This window comes from Temnothorax nylanderi, unplaced genomic scaffold (genome assembly GCF_030848795.1).
Source record: "Temnothorax nylanderi isolate EJ_2023f unplaced genomic scaffold, tnyl_v1.0 TNYL_tig0131_pilon, whole genome shotgun sequence".
In the NCBI taxonomy this organism is placed as follows: Eukaryota; Metazoa; Arthropoda; class Insecta; order Hymenoptera; family Formicidae; genus Temnothorax; species Temnothorax nylanderi.
Window position 1 is genome coordinate 177,216 of NW_027249193.1, and position 27,741 is coordinate 204,956.

Consider the following 27,741-nt stretch of genomic DNA (forward strand, 5'->3'; position numbering starts at 1 on the left):
GCGTCGTATAAAACGTTTAAAAATTTTAATGTGCGTCATCCGAAATTTTAGGATAAATTTTCCGTACGTAATTTGATATTTAAATATTTACTCTTTTGCTAAAAGATAATTGCATGCGTGCGCGCGCGCGTGTGTGCGTGTGCGTGGATGTGCGTAGATGCGTGTGTGCGTGTGTGTGTGTGTGCGCGCGCGCGCGCGTGTGTGTATACATATACGGAATGTTTTCTATCAAATCACAAACGAACAAATATTCAATATATAAGACCAAATTAAATCAAAATTTTCTCTCTTTGAAAAAGATGTTGTATGGAGCACGTATACTTATACGTATAGCGCGTTTTTTTATCTTTCTTGGAAAAAGGTAAGTTTGGAGACCTATATGCGAGATCTGGTAATTAGGTAAATTCAAACTATTTATCCGTATAAACGTACATCCTAATAAATAAACAATGTCTCTTTTTTACCTTTGAGAGAAATTCTACGAACGCTTGCTGAGGAAATCACTGTACCACATTTAATATTAAACAATATGTATTACAGAACGGTTATGACATCGAAAAAAAAATGGAGCACGTTGTGGAATTATTTCGAAGAACTGAATTCTTTGCTGGTAAAGTGCACAACCTGTAAAAAAAAAATTAAGATATCTTATTCAAATAATCGCACACCAATAATGAGAGCACACTTATTTAATGTACATGGAATATTTCTCGATGATGACACTCTCACACTACCTGACGACTTAAAACAATATTACTCGGAGTTACCGGAATATAAGGCAAAATGTAATGATTGTAGCAAAATATTTACTTTCTTAAGAAGTACAACCCGTTTACGAGTACATTTAAGAAGGAGACATTCCATAAAAATCCAGAGTCGAAATAAGTAAGTACACATTCAAAAAATTATTAAAATACTAAAGATTATAAAATAAATGTAATCGTAAAACAATCAATAACTAAAGAAAATTGAGCGAATAATATAGTTTTTGTCAGGGCATCCATATAATATTTATTTGCAATTTTGATCATAAATGTGCACGTACATTTGGTACGTTTTTTATCCTTCTAATTGAAATATGTTTCAAGATTTGTACGCAATCTGGTAATTATGAAAATTTTAACTATATATCCGCATAAACATACATCGTAATAAGTGGACCATGCCTCTTTATGACTCTTGTGAGATATTCTACAAACGCTTGTTGAGCCAAACACTGTACCACATTTAATATCAGACAGTCTGTATTACAGAAAGGCATCGAAAAAAAAACGCAGCAAGTTGTGGAATTATTTCGAGGAATTGAAACCTTCGCTGGTGAAGTGCACGACCTGTAAAAAAGAAATTAAGGTACTTTATCTAAATGATCGCACAAAAATAATGAGAGCCCACTTATTAAATAAACATGGAATATCTCTCGATGATGACACTCGCACACTACCTGACGACTTAAAACAATATTACTCGGAGTTACCAGGATATAAGGCAAAATGTAAAGATTGTGGCAAAACAGTGTCTTTCTTAACAAATATAACACATTTACGAAAACATTTAAGGAGACATTCTATAAGAACCCAGAATCGAGATAAGTAAGTACACATTCAAAAAATTATTAAAATACTAAAGATTATAAAATAAATGTAATAACAAAACAATCAATAGCTAAAGAAACTTCTGGGAATAAATTTTTTATCAGAGCATCTTTATAATACTTATTTGCAATTCTGACCATAAATGTGCCTCTCAAATCGTAATAATAATAATTTTTTAATTATTTTGCAAATATAATTTAAATAAATTCAAATTGCTTATTTTCACGTTTTTTCATGCATCATAAATAAAGACAATCTAGAAATTTAGATTAGATATTTATTTATATTAAATATTTATTTGTTTGAGTATTACATTATTAATATTACAGAAATTTGAGGTAGATATATAAAATGTACGATTTATACATAGTTCTTATAGATATTTAAATTAAATAGCTCTATATATTTAATAAGATCTATATAAGATAACTCTTAAATCTGTCATCTACTGATTACGTAGATGAATAATAATTAATAAAAGTTTCTGTTAGCCAACCATCAACCGTTTTTTGTAGTATTTGAATATACGTTGTAGGTCTACAAATGTCAGCATTGTAGTGATATTTATTATTTATCTTTGGGTTATTATTATATATGTTTATAGCACCAACCTAATTTATTCTGGCATATTCTACAATTTTCCCTGAGAACATTCCATCACTTTCGATTGTTTTAATTGATGACAGTATCCGTTTTATGTTTAAACACGTACTCATATTAAGATAGCTTCTATTTTAAATTATATGTATATTAAGAAAAACGTTTCTTTCAAGCGACGTATATACGCAATAAATAAGTAAAACACGACGAATATAGTATACAATCAAATTATGGAGAACGTTATTATAACGTTCAACAAAATATCATAAGTTTAATTAGGGAGATACGCCATTTTACTATCAAGACAAGATTTGGTAGTATAATAAAATTATTTGTGTGAATTTATGTTCCGGTAAAAAATTTTTCATATAAAAACATATTTAAATATAGTCTTTTTTTTAACTACTTTTTTGTGATACATTTGTGTTCTAGCTAATCTTATCCACCAATGTACGATTCACAAACACATATTTTCAATAACTTTCCGCGTCACTCAAGAAACACTATATATTATTAACGTGTTTTTTTTAGTGATATCCCCAATATTTTAAATGCTTTAAAAGAGTCGTACTTAGTAACTTTTTCTGTTCAGATTTTCCTAATCAATCAAATTTTAAAGAATTATATATGAAATAGAGGTAGAAAAGACTGAAGAATATAATAGAATTATAGATAGCCCAATATCTCAAAATTGACGGAAGTTAGAGCAACCACGGACATTTATCAAACAATTCAAAAATTTATAAAGAAAAAACTCTTTTTCCGATCTTCGCCAAATTCAATAACAACCTTCCTTAAATAATAATCTATCCATCAAATAACTTATACATTTTTTAGGCAGAAATCGGTACACCCTTCAACGATCCTCGCCAAATTCAAAACAATCTTCCTTTAATGATTCTTTATATAAGATGACATGTATAAGTTATACAATTTTTAGGCAAAAATCGGCAACCCTTTCATTGATTCTTGCCAAATTCAATACCATTTATTACTACTTTTAATGATACTCCATCCATAAAAAAAATTTAGCTTGATATCTCAAAATTTGCGGAAATTAAAGCAATCACGTAGATTTTTTTAGACAGAATCGGTAACTCCTTTATTATTAACAATTTTTTGAATTCTATTATATTCCTCAGTTTTTTCTACCCCTATAACGTTCAAACATACACCAACCGTAAAAATTTTATATTTTAGTATAGATTATATAAAATTTTATTTAGTATATGTTCATATATGTTTTTTTCTCTTGTATAATCTCTGCAATTTGTATGTACAAGTAGAATTATAAGAAAAAGAATTAGAAAATAATTAAAAGGATCGATGAACTTCCGAAAACCTTCCACGCCCAATTTACGTATTATTTGGTGGAAATGTTTCAAATGGCCTCCAAATAAATATCCTTAAATGGATTTTTACCGAGAAAAATAAAGGCATAAAATGTTCAAATAAAGTATGTAGTTAAACACAATTTAAATTCTTTTCAAAATTAATTTCAGATATTAGAGAAGTATATTCTGGTTGAAGACATAATAAATCTATTAAAAATTAAAAATTTAACTTTTTTTTCATTTTTATTTAATTATTTTTTAATTTTTATAAAATTATGATTTAGTATGTGATAGACTTATTACAACTTTCCACTCGAAACGGGGTCCACTCCATATCGCCCACTACAAGGGTGCCACATGGGTTTACAACTTTCCACGCGTACAAAGTTCATGCATGTACTTTGCAAGGTATACTATGTGTCTAGTTTAACGGTAGTGGAGCCTCCCGCAGGGGAGCGGAACCTACTGCCTCCACGCATACACTTTCCACGCGAGACGAGGTGTCATATGGGTTTACAACTTTTCACGCGTGGAAAATTCACGCATGTACTTTGCAAGGCACACTATACGTCTAGTTCAATGGTAGTGGAGCCCCCCGCAATGATTCCTCTTAATTTTTGTACTATTTTCTAAGTTTTTTTGTTTGATTTTATATCATTTTGTTTTATTTTATATTCGTAGACAACAATGTTCCTAAACAGTAATGTTATCAGATTGCCGTAATAATTACGTTCCTCGAGTCTAATAATTAATATAGTTTGATTTATTAGTAATAAATACGTTTTATTTGAGTAATTCATCTCTGTGTTTTCTAATTTTATATTATTCCTATAAATTCTCAAGTAAATTCGCTTTGTGAGCATATCAAGTTATGCAGAACGCGTCGTGGACGTTTCTGAAATGCACACATCGCGTTGTGGATAATAAAAATGTCCACACACCGAAAAAACATCTCATTTCGGTATTTGGATGATCAGCACCGTCCACAACGCGTTGTGGATGTTTCTTTCGCTCACTGAGCGATTTCGGTGTTTGGGCGTAACATATATAATCATATATGAACATATATAATGATATTATATAATCATATAGGGATATATATACTTCCATATGAATCATATATGTATCCATATATGTGTGCATATATGATCTATTGTTCATATCTAGTTATATTTGGAATTATATATGTCCATATATAATCATATATGGACCCATATATAATTTCATATATAGAGACAAAATTCATATATAATCATATATATTTATATATAATTATATATAATTAGATATAATCTTTTTTTCCCGGGTAAGCATGAGTAACAAGTGAAAAATTTTAAACTCCAGTAGAGTTTTAAAAACAGAGAATTCTAATAAAAAAACATTTATAGTGGTTAAGGAACAATTACTACTAATAATCAAGCTACGCTACCTTAGCGAAGATCGCAAGAAAACACACAAAATTCATTTCTTTCTCATACAAAACGCACGAGAGCAATCACGTGTTTTTTCGTATTGCCATATATGGCATCGGGGATGACGGCGACCGATCGCTCCTTCTTCCTGCATAAACTCATAGCGCTATATCTAATATAGATAAGCAAAAAAAAAGCCTATCCCTGGCTTTAATTGCCAGGGACATTCCTTAATATTATATGATTATAGATATTTAAATATGTTTTTATATAAAACGTTTTTGCTGGGGTATTTTTCATCTCAACTAAAGCTAGAATAGAACAATTACGTTAAAATAGCGTTTTTCCCTAATTTGATTTTATATTATATCGGTCGTGTTTCACTTATCTATTGTATTAATCACAAATTCAGTCTAGACATTAATTGTTTGACATTAACATTACAGAAATTCGAGATATGAGACATTCTCTCCCTATCTCTTTCTCTTCCTTCTCACTCTCACTTACAAAACTTTACTCCATTACGGTTCACCTACAATAAGTACATATAATAGCATTAAGTAATACGTACAGTTGTAGTATTTTAATAATTATTACATTTTTCTATTTTTAATCACACCACTTTTCTATACAGACCAAGCACTTCAAGATTAGCAGATAATGGTATGGATCTTTCTGCAGAACGTCAAGGTCAAGACTCATCTGGTTTGCCCGTACAATCATTTAAAGAAGCGACAGAAAAAGGAGGCGCATTTAATGAGTAATTATTTGTTTTGCTTATATCATACAATATAACGATATCTTGATATTTAATTTTTTACTCTTTTACAAGATTTACAATTTTTTACTCTTTTGCAAAAAAGTAATTTTACAACGTTAATATTTTACATAATTTTGTTTCTAATTGCACCCTTTTTCAATGTAGACCAAGCACTTCAATTACAACGGGTTTTGATACAAATCCTACTGCAGAATGTCAAAGTCAGGAAACGGTTGATTTGGATCCTCAAACATGTGAACAATCGCAAAAAGAAACAAGGTTTTATTTGCAAATTAATGTATCAAAGGTTTTATATTTTCATGGTTCCCATATAATTGTAATAAAAGAAATGATATCCGTACAAAACATATCTTTTTTGAAAAAGGATAATAAAATGCGCCAGGAATACGTGCTTTATACACAACCTTTATTTTAAAAAATTTTGACCAAATTTGGTCTTATAATTACATATTTTTTACTACGAAAATAATGATGTCAAAAGGTACACAACCTGTACTGTTTTTTTATTATTTAGTTTCACACACAAAAGACATTTGACGCCGAGTGTTTCTTATCATATTTATTTGGCGCAAACCTTCTGATGTTATTGTTTTTGTAGCAAAAAAATACAAATGGAATTATAAGATCAAATTAGATCAAAATTTTCTCTCTTTGATAAAGGTGTTGTATGGAGCACGTATACTTGGCGCGTTTTTTATCTTTCTTGGAAAAAGGAGATCTGGTAGTTAGGTAAATTCAAACTACATATCCGTATAAACGTACATCCTAATAAATAAACAATGTCTCTTTTTTACCTTTGAGAGAAATTCTACGAACGCTTGCTGAGGAAATCACTGTACCACATTTAATATTAAACAATATGTATTACAGAACGGTTATGACATCGAAAAAAAAATGGAGCACGTTGTGGAATTATTTCGAAGAACTGAATTCTTTGCTGGTAAAGTGCACAACCTGTAAAAAAAAAATTAAGATATCTTATTCAAATAATCGCACACCAATAATGAGAGCACACTTATTTAATGTACATGGAATATTTCTCGATGATGACACTCTCACACTACCTGACGACTTAAAACAATATTACTCGGAGTTACCGGAATATAAGGCAAAATGTAATGATTGTAGCAAAATATTTACTTTCTTAAGAAGTACAACCCGTTTACGAGTACATTTAAGAAGGAGACATTCCATAAAAATCCAGAGTCGAAATAAGTAAGTACACATTCAAAAAATTATTAAAATACTAAAGATTATAAAATAAATGTAATCGTAAAACAATCAATAACTAAAGAAAATTGAGCGAATAATATAGTTTTTGTCAGGGCATCCATATAATATTTATTTGCAATTTTGATCATAAATGTGCACGTACATTTGGTACGTTTTTTATCCTTCTAATTGAAATATGTTTCAAGATTTGTACGCAATCTGGTAATTATGAAAATTTTAACTATATATCCGCATAAACATACATCGTAATAAGTGGACCATGCCTCTTTATGACTCTTGTGAGATATTCTACAAACGCTTGTTGAGCCAAACACTGTACCACATTTAATATCAGACAGTCTGTATTACAGAAAGGCATCGAAAAAAAAACGCAGCAAGTTGTGGAATTATTTCGAGGAATTGAAACCTTCGCTGGTGAAGTGCACGACCTGTAAAAAAGAAATTAAGGTACTTTATCTAAATGATCGCACAAAAATAATGAGAGCCCACTTATTAAATAAACATGGAATATCTCTCGATGATGACACTCGCACACTACCTGACGACTTAAAACAAAATTACTCGGAGTTACCGGGATATAAGGCAAAATGTAAAGATTGTGGCAAAACAGTGTCTTTCTTAACAAATGTGCAAAATTTACTACATCATTTAAGAAGACATTCCACAAGAATCCTGAATCGAGATGAGTAAGTACACATTCTAAAAGTTATTAAAATACTAAAGATTATAAAATAAATGTAATGATAAAACAATCAATAACTAAAGAAAATTGAGCGAATAATAGTTTTTGTCAAGGCATCCATATAATATTTATTTGCAATTTTGATCATAAATGTGCACGTACATTTGGTACGTTTTTTATCCTTCTAATTAAAATATGTTTCAAGATTTGTACGCAATCTGGTAATTATGAAAATTTTAACTATATATCTGCATAAACATACATCGTAATAAGTGGACCATGCCTCGCTTTATGACCCTTGTGAGATATTCTACAAACGCTTGTTGAGCCAATCACTGTACCATATTTAATATTAAACAATATGTATTACAGAACGGTTATGGCATCGAAAAGAAAACGCAGCACGTTGTGGAATTATTTCGAGGAACTGAATCCTTCGCTGGTGAAGTGCACGACCTGTAAGAAAGAACTCAAGATACCTGATCCAACAAATCGCACAAAAATAATGAGAGCCCACTTATTAAATAAACATGGAATATCTCTCGATGATGACACTCGCACACTACCTGACGACTTAAAACAAAATTACTCGGAGTTACCGGGATATAAGGCAAAATGTAATAATTGTAGCAAAATATTTACTTTCTTAAATAGTACAGCCCATTTACGAGTACATTTAAGAACGAGACATTCCATAAGAATCCAGCGTCGAGATGAGTAAGTACACAATCAAAAATTATTTTAATACTAAAGATTATAAAATAAATGTAATAACAAGACAATCAATAGCTAAAGAAAATTCTGCGAATAAATTTTTTATCAGAGCATCCTTATAATACTTATTTGCGATTCTGACCATAAATGTGCCTCTCAAATCATAATAATAATAATTTTTTAATTATTTTGCAAATATAATTTATATAAATTTGAATCGCTTATTTTCACGTTTTTTCATGCGTTATAAATAAAGACAATCTAGAAATTTAGATTAGATATTTATTTGTTTGAGTATTACATTAATATTACAGAAATTTGAGGTGGATATATAAAATGTACGATTTATACATAGTTCTTATAAATATTTAAATTAAATAGCTCTATATATTTAATAAAATCTATATAAGATACCTCTTAAATCTGTCATCTACTGATTACGTAGATGAATAATAATTAATAAAAGTTTCTGTTAGCCAACCATCAACCGTTTTTTGTTGTATTTGAATATACGTTGTAGGTCTACAAATGTCAACATTGTAGTGATATTTATTATTTATCTTTGGGTTATTATTGTATATGTATGTATAGAGCACCAACCTAATTTATTCTGGCATATTCTACAATTTTCCCTGAGAACATTCCATCACTTTCGATCGTTTTAATTGATGACAGTATCGGTCTTATGTTTAAACACGTACTCATATTAAGACAGCTTCTATTTTAAATTATATGTATATTAGGAAAAACGTTTCTTTCAAACGATGTATATAAGCAATAAATAAGTAAAACACGACGGATATAGTATACAATCAAATTATGGAGAACGTTATTATAACGTTCAACAAAATATCATAAGTTTAATTAGGGAGATACGCCATTTTACTGTCAAGACAAGATTTGGTAGTCTAATAAAATTATTTGTGTGAATTTATGTTCGGGTAAAAAATTTTTCATATAAAAACATATTTAAATATACCTAATTATACATATGATACCAGCTGGGTACCGGAGCTTCTCCCGGGCGTCTTTTTTTACCTACTTTTTTTTGTGTTATTACATTTGTGTTTTAGCAAATCTTATCCACCAATGTATGATTCATAAACACATATTTTCAATAACTTTCCGCGTCACTCAAGAAACACTATATATTATTAACGTGTTTTTTTTAGTAATATCCCCAATATTTTAAATGCTTTAAAAGAGTCGTACTTAGTAACTTTTTCTGTTCAGATTTTCCTAATCAATCAAATTTTAAAGAATTATATATGAAATAGAGGTAGAAAAGACTGAAGAATATAATAGAATTATAGATAGCCCGATATCTCAAAATTGACGGAAGTTAGAGCAACCACGGACATTTGTCAAAAAATTCAAAAATTTATAAAGAAAAACTATTTTACCGATCCTAGCCAAATTCAATAAAAACCTTCCTTAAATAATACTCTATCCGTCAAATAACTTATACATTTTTTAGGCAGAAATCGGTACACCCTTTAACGATCCTTGCCAAATTCAAAACAACCTTCCTTTAATGATTCTTTATATATAGTAAGATGAGATGTATAACTTATACAATTTTTAGGCAAAATTCGGCAATCCTTTCACTGATTCTCGCCAAATTCAATATCATTTATTACTATTTGTAATGATACTTCATCCATAAAAAAAATTTAACTCAATATCTCAAAATATGCGGAAATTAAAGCAATCACGTAGATTTTTTTAGACAGAAATCGGTAACCCCTTTATTATTAACAATTTTTTGAATTCTATTATATTCCTCAGTTTTTTTTACCCCTATAACGTTCAAACATACACCACCCGTAAAAATTTTATATATTAGTATAGATTATATAAAATTTTATATAGTAGAGGAAAGTACCCGATTATGAGATAGGCTCCTAATATGCGACAGCGAGGTTTCTGCTAAACTAATAGGCCCTATCTGTTGGTTCCACCATGAACTTATTGCCCTTGGGGTAAAACCTATTTAGTGGAAAATTCATTGTTTGATCGTGCGTGTAGTCGTTGCAGAGAAAGAAATTGTGAAATTGGATGTTGTCAAGTGCCATGGATATGAGTCTTTAAACCTTGTTTATTATATAATTAATAAATATTTGGCAATAAGTTCAGCATGCAGCGATAGAGTAAGGTCGTATTAATAGGAAAATACGGGATATGTTGAGTTGCTCAATTGTAGAGATTAGATTTGGTGATCGCGAAACCGCAAGGCGTGGTGCTCGTAACATGAGATACTCAGGGTACTCCTGGGTTGCTGAAGTATGAAAGTTATTGTATAGTAATAAAAGAAGAGAAAATACTATATTAACGTTAAGGAAAGGTTTATACGAATTTATAAGACTGTGCTGACCTTGATTTGAGGGGAAAGGGTGGAGGGGGAAGATTAGGTACAATATTGAGTATAAGTGGGTTTACGATTGTTGCAAATATGCTTCTCCATTACATTTGTCTTTCAAAAACTTTAAATAAAGATTTTTAATTGCAATATGATGTATTTTGCACTTTATTAGCGATTTCCCGGGGTCTCTCATATTAGGAGCACACTTTTTCGATTTTTTTGAAAGCTCATTTTTCACATTTTTCTAATTTTCAGCAAAATTAATATTTAAATTAAATTTTACATTTTTCAGCATCTTAAAGCTTATTAAATTCCCTTTAAAATGACCTACTATTTTTTTCAATTCTGCCCATAGATTTCCGGCAATCACACAAAATAGATATGGTATCTCATAATCGGGTACTTTCCTCTATATGTTCATATATGTTTTTTTCTCTTGTATAATCTCTGCAATTTGTATGTACAAGAAGAATTATAAGAAAAAGAATTAGAAAATAATTAAAAGGATGGATGAACTTCCGAAAACCTTCCACGCCCAATTTACGTATTATTTGGTGGAAATGTTTCAAATGGCCTCCAAATAAATACCCTTAAATGGTTGAAGACATAATAAATTTATTAAAAATTAAAAATTTAACTTTTTTTCATTTTTATTTAATTATTTTTTAATTTTTATAAAATTATGATTTAGTATGTGATAGACTCATTACAACTTTCCACTCGAAACGGGGTCCACTCCATATCGCCCACTACAAGGGTGCCACATGGGTTTACAACTTTTCACGCGTGGAAAATTCACGCATGTACTTTGCAAGGCACACTATGCGTCTAGTTCAATGGTAGTGGAGCCCCCCCACAATGATTCCTCTTAATTTTTGTACTATTTTCTAAGTTTTTTTGTTTGATTTTATATCATTTTGTTTTATTTTATATTCGTAGACAACAATGTTCCTAAACAGTAATGTTATCAGATTGCCGTAATAATTATGTTCCTGGATTCTAATAATTAATATAGTTTGATTTATTAGTAATAAATCATTTTATTTGAGTAATTCATCTCTGTGTTTTCTAATTTTATATTATTCCTATAAATTCTCAAGTAAATTCGCTTTGTGAGCATATCAAGTTATGCAGAACGCGTCGTGGACGTTTCTGAAATGCACATATCGCGTTGTGGATAATAAAAACGTCCACACACCGAAAAAATATCTCATTTCGGTATTTGGGTGATCAGCACCGTCCACAACACGTTGTGGATGTTTTTTTCGCTCACTGAGCGATTTCGGTGTTTGGGCGTAACATATATAATTATATATGAACATATATAATAATATTATATAATCATATAGGGTTATATATACTTCCATATGAATCTTATATGGATCCATATATGTGTGCATATATGATCTATTGTTCATATCTAGTTATATTTGGAATTATATGTCCATATATAATCATATATGGACCCATATATAATTTCATATATAGAGACAAAATTCATATATAATCATATATATAATCATATATATTTATATATAATTATATATAATCTTTTTTTCCCGGGTAAGCATGAGTAACAAGTGAAAAATTTTAAACTCCAGTAGAGTTTTAAAAACAGATAATTCTAATAAAAAAACATTTATAGTGGTTAAGGAACAATTACTACTAATAATCAAGCTACGCTACCTTAGCGAAGATCGCAAGAAAACACACAAAATTCATTTCTTTCTCATACAAAACGCACGAGAGCAATCACGTGTTTTTTCGTATTGCCATATATGGCAACGGCGATGACGGCGACCGATCGCTCCTTCTTCCTGCATAAACTCATAGCGCTATATCTAATATAGATAAGCAAAAAAAAGCCTATCCGCTTTAATTGCCAGGGACATTCCTTAATATTATATGATTATATATATTTAAATATGTTTTTATATAAAACGTTTTTGCTGGGGTATTCTTCGTCTCAACTAAAGCTAGAATAGAACAATTACGTTAAAATAGCGTTTTTCCTTAATTTGATTTTATATCATATCGGTCGTGTTTCACTTATCTATTGCATTGATCACAAATTCAGTCTAGACATTAATTGTTTGACATTAACATTACAGAAATTCGAGATATGAAACATTCTCTCCCTATCTCTTTCTCTTCCTTCCTTTTTCTCACTCTTACTTACAAAACTTTACTCCATTACGGTTCACCTACAATAAGTACATATAATAGCATTAAGTAATACGTACAGTTGTAGTATTTTAATAATTATTACGTTTTTCTAATTTTAATCACACCACTTTTTTATGCAGACCAAGCACTTCAAGTTTAGCAGATAATGGTATGGATCCTTCTGCAGAACGTCAAAGTCAAGATACATCTGGTTTGCCCGTTCAATCATTTAAAGAAACGACAGAAAAAACAGGCGCATTTAATGAGTGATTATTCGTTTTGCTTATATCATACAATATAACGATATCTTGATATTTAATATTTTACTCTTTTACAAGATTTACAATTTTTTACTCTTTTGCAAGAAAGTAATTTTACAACGTTAATATTTTACATAATTTCGTTTCTAATTGCACCCTTTTTCAATGTAGACCAAGCACTTCAATTACAACGAATTTTGATACAAATCCTACTGCAGAATGTCAACGTCAGGAAACGGTTGATTTGGATCCTCAAACATGTGAACAGTTGAAAAAAGAAACAAGGGCACGTATTGGGTAACTATTTGTTTTGTTTATATCATACAATATAATGATATCTTACTCTTGAAATACTTACTCTTATGCAAAAGAATAATTTAATATTTTATTTAAATATTTTATTTAATATTTTATTTTAATATTTTATTTAAATATTTTATTTAAATAATATTAATATTTTAAATAATTCCATTTCTAATTGCACCGTATTTCAATGCAAACCAAACACTTCAAGTTCAACGGGTTACCATACGAATCCTTCAGCAGAACGTTAAAATACTGCAGAACAATACCTTTGCTTCTGTATTGTACACGTTTGTTTATTTGCAAATTAATATATCAAAGGTTTTATATTTTCATGGTTCTCATATAATTGTAAAAAAAGGAGTGATATCCGTACAAAACATACCTTTTTTGAATAAAGATAATAAAATGCGCCAGGTATACGTGCTTTATACACAATCTTTATTTTAAAAAATTTTGATTTAATTTTGTCATATAACTTTATTTGTGTTTCTTGCTACAAAAACAATTATACTCGAAAGATTGCATCAAGTGAATAAGATAAATTAGTAACATCTGATTTTTTAAATGATGTTTCTTTATTACTACATATTCGTTGTGTATGTGTTCTAGAAAAAAGCACGTACACAGCAAATATAATAAAGATCTAAAAAAGAACACGTACACAACAACTATAATAAAAAAACATTATTAAGAAAATCAGATGTTACTACTAATTTAATAATCTATTCAAACTTTCGGGTATTATTGTAAATATTTTAAAGAAACATCAGATGTTACTGATTTACCATATTCACTTGGTGCAAAATTTCTGTTTTTCCATCCAAGGCATGTAAAGTCGATACTCGAATCTATCGAAATTTTTTGTTGTCGCTTTTCCGCGATGTCGATTGGTTCTCTCACTGCGCTTACTTCGTGAGCAGCTGTCATCGTATATTTTGACAGTTGTATGTAATGTTAAAGCTGAATAGTGCGCGCGAAGCGCGCGGCTGTGGTGTCTAGTATAGTAAAAAACACAAATAAAATTATAACATCAAATATTATTCAAAATTTTTTTAACTTTTGTAGATCTGTACGTGATCTGGTAATTAAAAAAGTTTAAACTATATATGTATATAAACATACACTCTAATAAAAAAAAATCTCTTTTTGATCTTTGTGAGAAATTCTACAAGCATTTTTTAAGGCGCTCACTGTATCACATTTAGTATCAGACAATCTATATTACAGGACTGTTATAATGGCACCGAAAAGAAAACGCAAGCTGTGGAATTATTTCGAACAATTAAAACCTTCGTTGGTAAAGTGCACGATCTGTAAAAAAAAAATTACGATACCTCAGCCAACAAGACGCTCAAAAATATTTAGAGCACACTTATTAATTAGACACGGAATATTTCTCGATAATGACACACTGCCTGCCGACTTAAGGCAATATTACTCGGAGTTACCGGGACATAAGGCAAAATGTAATGATTGTGGTAAAACAAAGTCTATTTTAACAAATATTGCACATTTACGAAAACATTTAAGAAGACATTCCACTAGAATCCTGAGTCGAGATGAGTAAGTACATATTCAAAAAATTATTAAAATACTGAAGACTATAAAATAAATATAATGATAAAACATAGCTGAAAAAATTAATCAAATAAAAGTTTTTATCAAGGCACCCATGTAACACTTATTTGCAATTTCGATCATAAATGTGCCTTTCAAATAATAATATTTCGTAAGAATATTAATGTTTCAATTATTTTGCATATATAGTTTAAATAAATTTGATTCGCTTATTTTCACGTTCTTTTATGTATAAAAAAAACGTAGGGAGTCTTGGAATTATTTCGAGGAATTAAAACCTTCGCTGATAAAGTGCATGACCTGTAAAAAAGAAATTCAGATACCTCATCAATCAAGACTCGTGCCAATATTCAGAGCACACTTATCAATTAAACATGGAATATTTCTAAATAATGACACTTTCGCACTACCTGACGACTTGAGGCAATATTATTCGGAGTTACCGGGACTTAAGGCAAAATGTAATAATTGTGGTAAAACAAAGTCTTTCCTAACAAATATTGCACCTTTACGAAAACATTTAAGAAGACATTCCACAAGAATCCTGAACCGAGATGAGTAAGTACACATTCAAAAAATTATTAAAATACTAAAGATTATAAAATAAATGTAATAATAAAATAATCAATAACTAAAGAAAATTGAGCGAATAAAAGTTTTTGTGAGGATATCCATATATTTATTAGCAATATTGATCATAAATGTGTCTCTCAAAACGTGATAATAATAATTTCTCCATTATTTCGCATTTAGTTTAAATAAATTTGTATCGGTTGTTTTCTCGTTCTTTGCATCATTGATAAAGACAATTCAGATATTTAGATATTTATTTGTTTGACATTAGTATTGCAGAGAAATTCGAGGCAAATATATAATTAAACTCTCTCTAAATCGCCATCTACGGTCCGCGCTGGATCTTGGTAGCCAAATTATTATATATTTTTTAAATCGTATTGATTTAATTACGGGGAGGGAAAGGGTTTCACTCCAACGGGAACTGTGTTATAAGTCTGACAAATCTAGTCGGTGTGCAGTTTACTAATGTTGGAAAAAGATATTTGTGATACACAAAAAAATATATCATAATTTGGCAACCAAGATCCAGCGCGGACCGTAGATGGCGATTTAGTTTAATTATTTGATTGCATATCATAACGGTCATATAAATTCGCTCGTATTACTGCAAATATATAAACTGCATGATTTATACATAGTTCTTAAAGATACTGAAATTAATGTGCGAGAGTATGTATATACAGGGTATTTTCTACCTAATCACAAACGAAAAAATATTCATACAAACAAGTACACGTGTACATATACGTACACAAACAACGCAAACACATACATGAAGGCACTCAACATTCACAAATACACGCGCATATGTACCCTTTACATATAAAAGAAGGCATCAGGTTATCTGAAAGAGACTCTGGCAGACACTCAGATTCTATGACTTCAGAGCTCCATATTCTTTTATCTTTCGATTTTCTGTGGTTGTGACACGGGAGACATATGTTCAGAATCACGAAAACTATAATAACTCAGGACGGAGCAATTGGGTGTTGGCAAAAGTCCCCTTCTATAACAAACAGTTTTTTATGTATCAAAATTTTATATTTTTATGGTTTTAATTGGTGACCGTATATGTCTTATGTTTAAACGCGTACTCACATTAAGACAACCTCTATTATAAATTATATATTAAGAAAGACGTTTCTTTCAGGCAGCGTATATAAGCAATAAATAAGTGAAACACGACGGATATAATATACAATCAGATTAAAGAGGAACGTTATTGTAATGCACAAAATATTATAAGTTTAACTCGGAAGCTACGCCGTTTTACAGTCAAGACAGAATTCGGTAGCCTGATAATATTATTTGTGTGAATTTATGTACATTTCTTTATCTCAACTAAAGCTAGAATAGAACAATTACGTTAAAATAGCGTTTCTCCCTAACTTGATTTTATATCATATCGGTCGTGTTTCACTTATCTATTATGTTCAATCATTAAAAGAAAAAACAGGCGTATTTAATGTGTAATTATTCGTTTTGCTTATTATACAATATAATGATAACTTGATATTTAAATATTAACTCTTTTGCAAAAAAAATAATTTACAACGTTAATGTTTTAAATAATTCCATTGCTAATTGCTCCGTACTTCAATGCAGATCAAGCACTTCAAGTTCAACAGATCACGATATGGATCCCACCAATCTAGAACGTCAAATTCAGGAAATAGTTGATTTTGTTCTTCGATCTGAACAATCGAGAAAAGAAACAAGGGCACTTGATGGGTAATTATTTGTTTTGTTCATATAATATCACACAATTATAATATCTTATTATTGAAATATTTGTTCTTCTGCAAAAGAATAACTTATAACGTTAATATTTTATATGATTTTATTTCTAATTGCAACACATTTCTATGCAGACCAAACACCTCAATTTCAATGGGTATTGATACGAATCCTGCTGCAGAATGTCAAAGTCAAGATACATCTAGTTTGCCAGTTCAATCACTTAAAGAAATGGCAGAAGAAACAGGCGCGCTTGATAAGTAATTATTTGTTTTGCTTATATCATACAGTATAGTAATATCTTGATATTTAAATATTTACTCTTTTGCAAAGTAATGATTTACAACGTTAATGTTTTAAATAATTTTCGTTTAAATATTTTCTATTTCTATTTGCACCGTATTTCAATGCAGACCAAGCACTTCAAGGTCAGCGGATTATAGTATGGATCCTCCTGCAGAACGTCAAAGTGGAGAACTATCTGGTTTGCCAGTCCAATCACTTAAAGAAACGACAGAAAAAACAGACACACTTGATGAGTAATTATTCCTTTTGCTTATATCATACAATATAATAATATCTTGATATTTAAATATTTACTCTTTTGCAAAAAATTAATTTACAATGTTAATACTTTAAATAATTTGATCTCTAATTGCTCCGTATTTCAATGCAGACCAAGCACTTCAAGTTCAGCGGATTATAGTATGGATCCTACTGCAGAACGTCAAAGTGGAGAACTATCTGGTTTGCCAGTCCAATCACTTAAAGAAACGACAGAAAAAACAGGCACACTTGATGAGTAATTATTCCTTTTGCTTATATCATACAATATAATAATATCTTGATATTTAAATATTTACTTTTTTGCAAAATATTAATTTATAATGTTAATATTTTAAATAATTTGATCTCTAATTGCTCCGTATTTCAATGCAGACCAAGCACTTCAAGTTCAATGGATTATAATACAAATCCCGCTGCAGAATGTCAAAGTCAGGAAATAGTTGATTTAGATCCCCAAACATGTGAACAATCGAGAAAAGGAACAAGGGCACGTGATTGGTAATTGTTTGTTTGTTTATATATAATACAATATAATGATATATCATTGAAATATTTACTCTTCTGAAAAGAATAATTTATTATAGAATAATTTAACGTTAATATTTTATATAATTCCATTTCTAATTGCACCACATTTCGATTCTGATGAAGCATTTCAAGTTCTACGAGTTATGATAAGAATCCTTCTGCAAAACATTAAAATACTACAGAAAAATACCTTTGCTTCTGTATTGTCCACGTTTTCTTATTTGCAAATTCATATATCAAAAGTTTTATATTCTTATGATTTCTATGTAATTGTAAAAAAGGAGTGATATCCGTATAAAACATATCTTTTTTAAAAAAAAGTGAATAAAATGCGCCAGGTATACGTGCTCCATACACAATCTTTATTGAAAAAAAATTTGATCTAATTTTGTCATACAATTATAATTGTTTTTCTCGCTACAAAAACAATGATACCCGAAAGTTTGCATCAAACGAATAAAATAAATTCCCAGATAGCAAAGCGTGTCTGAGCAAAATCGCGCAAACTTGTGATTGCTTATGATGCTGGCAACTTGCCGTACATTTGCTTCAATTGATGTCGAGTAATTTAATATTTGAAGCAACACGCAGGCAATATTGGATATATGTAATGCCAGCAATTTGTCGGCAAGAGAACAGCATCAAATTTACTTCGCGTTGCTAGCAATATAACAGCATTGTGTGGTCCTATGAATTATTACAGCAACATGACAGCAACAGCTCGAATTTTGAATAAGGCGATTTTAGACCGCAGCATATAAGTTGCCAACAAGTTGCTGGCAAGTTATTGTACAAAATTGTTATATCGTGAAGGCATCAACTTGTCGACAAATGCGGACTCAGTTGCCACAATTCTGATAGCAACACATACTATGTTGCCGGCAACATGCCACAACAATGTAGACACGTTGCTGTCTGGGTCTTTAAGAAAATCAGATGTTACTACTAACTTATTCTATTTACTTGATGCAAACTTCCGAATATTATTGTAAATATTTTGAAGAAACATCAGATGTTACTAATTTATCATATTCACTTAGCGCAAAAATTCTGATTGTTTTTATAGTAAAAAACACAAATAAAATTATAACATCAAATATTATTTCAGAATTTTTTCCAATAATGAGTTCTATAGAGCACGTACATTTGATAATTGACGTTATTTACCTTTTCAGAATGTAACTTTTGTATATCTGTACGTGATCTAGTAATTATATAAATTCGAACTACATATCCATATAAACATACGCCTCAGTAAAAAAAACTATACCTCCTTTTTACCTTTGTGAAAAATTCTGCAAGCGCTTTTTAAGGCGCTTACTGTATCACATTTACATAGTATCAAACGATTAATCTGTATTACAGGTCGGTTATAATAGCGCCGAAAAAAAAACGCAGCAAGTTGTGGAATTATTTCGAGGAATTGAAACCTTCGCTGGTGAAGTGCGCAATTTGTAAAATAGAAATTCATATGCCTCATCCATCGAACAGCACAGCAATAATGATAGGACACTTAAATAGACATGGAATATTTTTCAATAATGACACTTTCACACTACCTGATGACTTGAGGAAATATTGCTCGGAGTTACCAGGATATAAGGCAAAATGTAATGATTGCGGTAAAACAATGTCATTCTTAACAAATATTGTACGTTTACGAAAACATTTAAGAAGACATTCCACAATAATCCTCAGTCGAGATGAGTAAGTACACATTCAAAAAATTATTAAAATATTAAACTATAAAATAAATGCAATAAAACGATCAGCAGCTAAAGAAAAAACGCGAATACAAGTTTTTATCAGGTCAGCCATATAATATTTATTTACAATTTTGATCATAAATACGTCTCTCAAATAGTAATAAAAATAATATTTCAATTATTTTGCATAATTTAAATAAATTTGAGTCGATTATGTCACGTTCTTTTATGCATCATAGATATAGACCAGAAATTTAAATTAGATGTCTATTTGGTTGACATTAACACTGTAGAAATTCGAGACAGATATACAGAGTGTTTCCTAAGTAAGTAAACAAACTTGAAGGGGATATTCCTTGGCTTACTTATAAAAGAAAAAATTCTCTAAACATGTGTCCTAAACTATTTTGTTTTCAAAATACAGGATGTCAAAATTGTGAAAAAAAAATGAAAACTTTGAAAATCTGGAAAACGTTTAAAGATATTTCATTCAAATTTAGTATGCGTATATGCGGTATTAAGAAATATGTATCTTCCAGTACCGATGAATTATTTTTTAATCTACCTGGGGCGTGTGTTTTTGACACCATGTGTTTTGAAGACAAAGTAGTTTAGAACACATGTTTATAGGACCTTTTTTTTCTTAAAATAAGCCAAGGAATATCTCCTTCAAGTTTGTGTACTTACTTAGACAACACCCTGTATAAAATGTATAATATTATACCCAGTTCTTATAGGTATTCAAATTAAATAGCTCAATTTAATAAAATCTATATAGCACAACTCAAATCTGCCAGCCACATATTACATAGATGATTAATAATTAATAAAAAATTTTATTAGCCAACAATTAACGGTTCTTTATCATTTAAATATACGTGTAGATCAAATGTCAACATAGTGTAGGATTAATAAATAAATACTTGTGGAGTCGGAGTAAATGATTAACGTTATGTGAATATTTATTTTGAGCAAAGTTCTACATTAGGCAAATAGTTATGACAAAAGCGATGCAATGAATATAAGTTATGACGGACGATACAAATATGAACTCTTAACTCTATCTCGTATCCCGATTACTCGTATAACTCGCTAAATGTCTCGTAATGTTGATCTTTGTGTTGTTCTATGCTTTTGAATTTATCACACAGAAAAACAATTCAAATATATTGGTATTTTTTCTTTACGCATTTCTTCCTTTTACTTCTTTTTTTACCTCAAATATCAAGAAAATAAAACATTAGTTGCTGTTGATTAAACAATCTCGATTTTTAATCATATTTGTAGTCAAATTATGAAAATTTGCTTGACAAACTTGCGGCCTAAGTTAACACCAAAGCGTCTGACAGGCAATATCGTCGCGCGAGTATTCTCCAAAGCAGTTAAAGGATTAAGGCAGTCTCTATTATAAATTATTTATTAGGAAAAACGTCTCTTTCAGTGACGTTACTCAAGAACGTCATCGTAACGTAAAAAAATCATAAGTTGAATTAGGGAGATACACCATTTTACGGTCAGGATAGGATTTTAGTAAAGTAATAAAATTATTCGTGTGAATTTATGTACATTTCTTTCAACTGCAACTAGAACAAATCAATTATGTTAAAACAGTTTTTCTCCTTAACTTAATTTTATATCATATCGGTTGTGTTCTACTTATCTATTAATCACAAATTCAAACATTAATTGTTTGACATTAGCATTACAGAAATTTGAGGTATAAAATATTCTCTCCCTATCTCTTTCTCTTTCTTCCTCCTTCTCATTCTCACTTACAAAACTTCACTCCATTACGGTTAACCGCCAATAAGTACATAATAGCATTAAGTAATACGTGCAATTGTAGTAGTTTAATAATTATTCTTTCTTTTCTGTTTTTAATCACACCACTTTTCTATGCAGACCAAGCACTTCAAGTTTAGCGGATAATGGTATGGATCCTTCTGCAGAACGTCAAAGTCAAGATGCATCTGGTTTGCTCGTTCAATCGTTTAAAGAAACGACAGAAAAAACAGGCGTCCTTAAAGAGTAATTATTCGTATTGCTTATATCATACAATATAATGATATCTTGATATTTAAATATTTACTCTTTTTCAAAAGAATAATTTACATCATTAATGTTTTAAATAATTTGATCTCTAATTGCTCCGTATTTCAATGCAGACCAAGCACTTCAATTTCAACGGGTTACAATATCGGGGTTACGAATCCTACCGCAGACTGTCAAAGTCAGGAAACAGTTGATTTGGATTCTCAAATGTGTGAACAATCGAGAAAGGAAACAAGGGCACGTGATAGGTAAATTTTTTTTTTGCTTGTACCACATAAATGACATTTTATTATTAAAATATTTACTCTTCTGCAAAGGATAATTTATAACGTTAATATTTTATATAATTCCATTTTCAATTGCAACACATTTCGATGCAGACCAAGCATTTCAAGTTCAACGGTTTATGATACGAATATTTCTGCAGGACGTTAACATACTGCAGAACAATTGTTGACTTCTGTATTATCCATATTTTTTTATTTGCAAATTAATATATCAAAGGTTTTATATTTTCATGGTTCTCATGTAATTGTAAAAAAGGAGTAATATCATGAACATGTTTCTATTTGTGGCTCTGTAATTTTGGTATTTCGTGTATGCCACTTTGATATTGTGAATTTCGCTTGTATGGTACGCAATACGAATTGGAGCCATCGTGGGACATTCTCTGTGTAAATAAGTACTCTCTTTTTTACTCGTTATGCTGTGACATCATACTTATTTTCTGTTAATTTCTAGCCTTTCATGTATGATGCTTCTGCCAAAATCTCATAAGCATTAGACAGAGAGTGTGTTGGCGATGGTTCTTTTTTTCTCATCAGGTTTTTTGATATTTATTTCGCTCTTTAAATTTTGCACTGACTATAAGGAATTCAATTTTCGTTACATTTTTTAAATTCTAATTATTGACGTTGTTATTTGACTCTATGCTATATTTTGTTAGATCACTTGATAAGGATCCTGGGTTGAAACGTTGTGAAGCTATTATGTATTGATTGCCAATTGTTGTCGAGATAAATATATTCTCTTTGGACAAAAATTTTGATCTAATTTTGACAGATAATTTCATTTATGTTTCTTGCTACAAAAACAATGATACCCCAAAGTTTGCACCAAGTGAACAAGATAAATTAGTAACATCGAGAATTTTTTAAATAAAGTTTCTTTATTATACTTGTTGTATACGTGTTCTGAAAAAGAACACGTACCCAACAACTATAATAAAGAAACATCATTAAAAAAATAAGATGTTACTACTAATTTATATCCCATTCTCTTGATGCAAACTTTCTGATGTCATTGTAAATATTTCAGAGAAACATCAGATGTTACTAATTTATCATACTTACTTGGCGCAAAAATACTGATATCATAGTTTTATAGTAAAAAACACAAATAAAATTATAACATCAAATATTATTTTAAAATTTTGTCCAATAATGAGTTGGAATAGAGCACGTACATGTAGTTATTGTACATTATTTACTCTTTTTATAAAAATGTGACATTTGTATATCCGTACGTGATCTGATAATTAGGAAAATTTTAATTATATATAAACATACGCCCTAATATAAAGAAACCATATTTTCTTTTTATCTTTATGAAAAATTCTGCAAACGCTTTTTAAGGCGCTCACTGTATCACATTTAGTATCAAACGATTAATTTGTATTACAGGTCGGTTATAATAGCACCGAAAAAAAAACGCAGCAAGTTGTGGGATTATTTCGAGGAATTGAAATCTTTGCTGGTAAAATGCGCAATTTGTAAAATACAAATTTATATGCCTCATCCATCGCACAGCACAGCAATAATGATAGGACACTTAAATAAACATGGAATATTTCTCAATAACGACACTTTCACACTACCTGACGACTTGAGGCAATATTACTCGGAGTTACCGGGATATAAGGCAAAATGTAATGATTGTAGTAAAACAATGCCTTTCTTAACAGATATTACACGTTTACGAAAACATTTAAGAAGACATTCCACAAGAATCCTGAGTCGAGATGAGTAAGTACACATTCAAAAAATTATTAAAATATTAAAGACTATAATATAAATATAATAATGATAAAACAATCAATAGCTGAAAAAAATTGAGCGAATAAAAGTTTTTATTTTTTATCAGGGCACCCATGTAACACTTATTTGCAATTTCAATAATAAATGTGCAGCCTCTCAAATCGTAATAATAATGAAGTATTTCAATTATTTTGCATAATTTAAATAAATGAGTCGCTTATTTTCTCGTTTACTTATACATCATTGATATAGACTAAAAATTTAGAATAGATGTTTATTTGTTTGACATTAATACTGCAGAAATTCGAGGCAGTTATACAGACTGTTTCCTAAGTAAGTGCACAAACTTGAAGCGAATGTTCCTTGGCTTATATATATATATTACATAATTTTTTTTTTTAAGAAAAGGTCCTCTAAACATGTGTCCTAAACTACTTTGTTTTCAAAATACAAGATGTCAAAGTTGTGAAAAGAAATGAAAATTTCGAAAATCTGGATAACGTTTAAAGATATTTTATTCATAAAGGTTGTTACACATTGACGGAGTGTGCTAACAGAATTGACAATAACAAAGTGTGTTTCTCATTTGCGGCCTTTTGGTAAACATAATTTGTTGCTGACATTTGCAGTTGCAAAAAATTTGTTATAGGGAAGCTGAACGCAGCAGAGTGCAAGAGTAAAGGCACATCCCGTGTGCGGCGTGTGTTCCTGCAATCCCGGTTTTTATAAAAAACAATGTGAATGCGAGGGAAACGACAATGGTGCTGACAAATCGATCTCGATGACCGACTGCAAACCCGACAATCAAACCACCGAGATCTGCAGCGGTCATGGTACATGCAAGTGGCGTCTGCGATTGCGACAAATGACCAAACAACCTGCAAGAATTGTTCTACGAAAAATATTGCGAATGCGACAATTTCTCTTGCAAACGCTGCAGTGGTGGCCAGGTATGTCCGAAAATTAAAGATATAACGATACAATTGCAAAATATGATTTTAAGCAATGCAATCGATAATAAAATCCTAATTCTCTTCATGTATAATATTGTATAAGATATAAAAAGTAGGGGAGACCGGGGCTAGACCGCTAACGGGGTAAATCCGCCAAATCAAATATCTCGGAACCTGTATATTGTGCGAACTCGCTATTAACATTGTAAACGCTGCTTATGGTACCCATGTGACCAACGGAGTTTCGGCAGGTTACCTGCCGTGTTATGATTTTTACGAGGGCAAACGTGTTTTCGGAAGGTGAAAGTTACATTTTCTGCGCGTGGAAATTTTGTAATATCTACTATAATATTTGCTCTCCAAATCTCGAGGTACGTGATTATAAAGAGTAATGCATGCTGAACACGAATCCAGTGTAGTTTTTTCATTATCGTTGATGTCTAATATTTCGTGGGCGATCAAACCTGAAACTTGTGTTTGGGGTTAATCCGTCAGTAAGCAGTCCGGGTGCATTTCCAAGGCATTTCCGGGCATTTCCAGGCTCACTGCATATGGAATATGGATGAGATGGGAATTACAACCATTCAGACACCGAATAGAGTCATCGGACGTCGAGGAGTGAAACAAGTCGGGCGAGTGACTTCTGCGGAAAGAGGAACCCTCGTAACTATTTTTTAATAACGTTTCGCATAAAAATTTTAAATAAATTTTTATATTTTTCTCTTAAAAAACAATTATTAAGATGTATCCTATCATTTTTCAGGATTAGATGTACGTATATGTATTGAAAATGCAGTGTAACGGTTAAACCCCGGCATTTTTGAGATTTCAATTTTTGCACCGTTGTCGTTTTTGCTCTATACCGGTTAAACAAAGCGACGTAGATAAAAATTTCCTGTATAAATTTTGTAGCTAAAGGTTCACTCTTTACAGTGGTATACCACATTTAACTACAATTATTTATTTTGTTGTTAAAAATCGGCACCGAAAAAAAACTAACGGTCTAGCCCCGGTCTCCCCTACGTTGTTAAATTAATAGTTTCCCAATAAAAATACTCAACAGATATTATACGTTATTGTCTTGTGTATTTAAATAAACATGATTTTTTGTGGATTAAAAATTATATATTCATAATTATACTAAAAAATATTTTAACATTTTCTAAGCATATATAAGTATTTACCGCCAATATATGTAGATAACAAAAATTATACACGCTCAAGAGAACTTTATTATCGCGTGTAACTACCGTATTCTAGCTTGTGATAGCTGTTTTTAACAAATTCACGGAAGCCTTCGAATGACGTTTATAAGGGTGGTTAGACAAATTACACGCCTTTATATGTACCCCATTACGTTCACCGTTCGTTTCTTCTTTGTCCGTTTAAACTTTAAGGTCTGCAGCGGACGGGGCAAGTGCGAATGCGGTACCTGCAATTGCCTGCCGAAAATGGGGTGGCGAGACGTGCGATTGCAAGGAAACAAACAGCACATGCATCTCGCAAGAACGTTCAGATTTGCAGCGGACGCGGCAAGTGCATCTGCGGCAGCTGTCACTGCCACGAGCGGAATAATATCCGATATTCCGCACAACATTGCGAGGCGTGCCCAGTGAGTGTCCGTGCGTAATAAAGGAAATGATCTGGGAAGTTTGTTGGAAGAAATCGTTTATCGATAAGACAACATAAAAGAAGGCTCGAGATGCATGGATGTTTTTATATTGAAATTTCTATACTAATCGACTTACCCGCATACAGAAGGCGATTCACATGGAATTAACATTATTGTGCATAACACACAGTTGAAAATTTAGAAAGTTTTCTACGAGAAAGAAAAAAAGTTACTGATCAAAAATAAAACTAAATTTATTGTTAAATGTGGATACTAAACAGTTTAAATTGTTGATTACATCTATTTATTAATTTTATTTAAATCTTATTAAATTTGATTTTTACTTTAGAAAATGTACGTTTCAGTCTGTATGCATATATAATGTTCTACAGTTTTTAAGATATATAAGTAAAGGCTCTGTTCTTCCGAAAACGTCCGTGCTCCGATTTAGGTGAAACTTTGTGAATAGATTTCTTTTAGATAAAAAAAGACATATACCAAAAGGATTGTTTGCGACTCCAAAGTTTAGCAACTTTTTTAACATTTTTAATTTGCTGCCTCCGCGCATACATTTTCCACGCGAAACGGGGTGCCACATGGGTTTACAACTTTCCACGCGTGGAAAGCCCACGCATGTATTTTGAAGGCACACTATATATGTGTCTAGTTTAATAATAGTGGAGCCCCCGCAGGGGGACGGAACCTACTGCCTCCACGCATACACTTTCCACGCGAAACGAGGTGCCACATGGGTTTACAACTTTCCACGCGTAGAAAGCTCACGTATGTATTTTGAAGGCACACTATTCTATTCAATATTCTATTCAATATATACATTTATTGGTTACGAATACTCTACTTTATTACCGATCCCAATATATAAAAAATACACATACTCAATCTCTTGGAAATCGAGAAGCTCAACAGGGGTAAACATCTCAGATATTAGTATTT

General features: G+C 30.7%; 1 protein-coding gene across 4 annotated transcripts; it reads left to right on the top strand.

Moving 5' to 3' along the window:
• Positions 1–422: 422 nt before the first annotated feature.
• LOC139776894 (uncharacterized) lies at positions 423–27,634 on the top strand. 4 transcript variants are annotated; one of them, XR_011719223.1, is made up of 22 exons: positions 423–885; positions 1,254–1,589; positions 5,573–5,698; positions 5,864–5,977; positions 6,590–6,934; positions 7,303–7,638; positions 8,007–8,351; positions 13,017–13,142; positions 13,308–13,433; positions 14,670–15,005; positions 15,267–15,578; positions 17,202–17,327; positions 17,468–17,593; positions 17,747–17,872; positions 18,010–18,135; positions 18,273–18,398; positions 19,794–20,135; positions 22,037–22,162; positions 22,300–22,434; positions 23,869–24,795; positions 24,872–25,172; positions 26,573–27,634. XR_011719223.1 is itself a non-coding variant. In XM_071713915.1 (21 exons), the coding sequence occupies exons 1-21, from the start codon at positions 530–532 to the stop codon at positions 24,900–24,902; spliced, it is 4,464 nt and encodes a 1,487-aa protein (XP_071570016.1). In that variant the 5' UTR covers positions 423–529; the 3' UTR covers positions 24,903–25,176. The 4 variants fall into 4 exon arrangements, 1 of the variants encoding a protein (XP_071570016.1); XR_011719222.1 differs by having other exon boundaries at positions 23,869–24,210; XM_071713915.1 differs by lacking the exon at positions 26,573–27,634 and having other exon boundaries at positions 23,869–24,210; positions 24,872–25,176.
• The last annotated feature ends 107 nt before the right edge of the window (positions 27,635–27,741 follow it).

What these genes read in the sequence shown, in the direction of transcription:
- LOC139776894 (XM_071713915.1), top strand. Translation starts at nt 530, where the DNA reads ATGTATTACAGAACGGTTATGACATCGAAAAAAAAATGGAGCACGTTG. An exon ending in AAAATCCAGAGTCGAAATAA is followed by an intron (nt 6,935 to 7,302) that starts GTAAGTACACAT and finishes TCTGTATTACAG; the next exon opens with AAAGGCATCGAAAAAAAAAC. An exon ending in AAAACAGGCGTCCTTAAAGA is followed by an intron (nt 22,163 to 22,299) that starts GTAATTATTCGT and finishes ATTTCAATGCAG; the next exon opens with ACCAAGCACTTCAATTTCAA.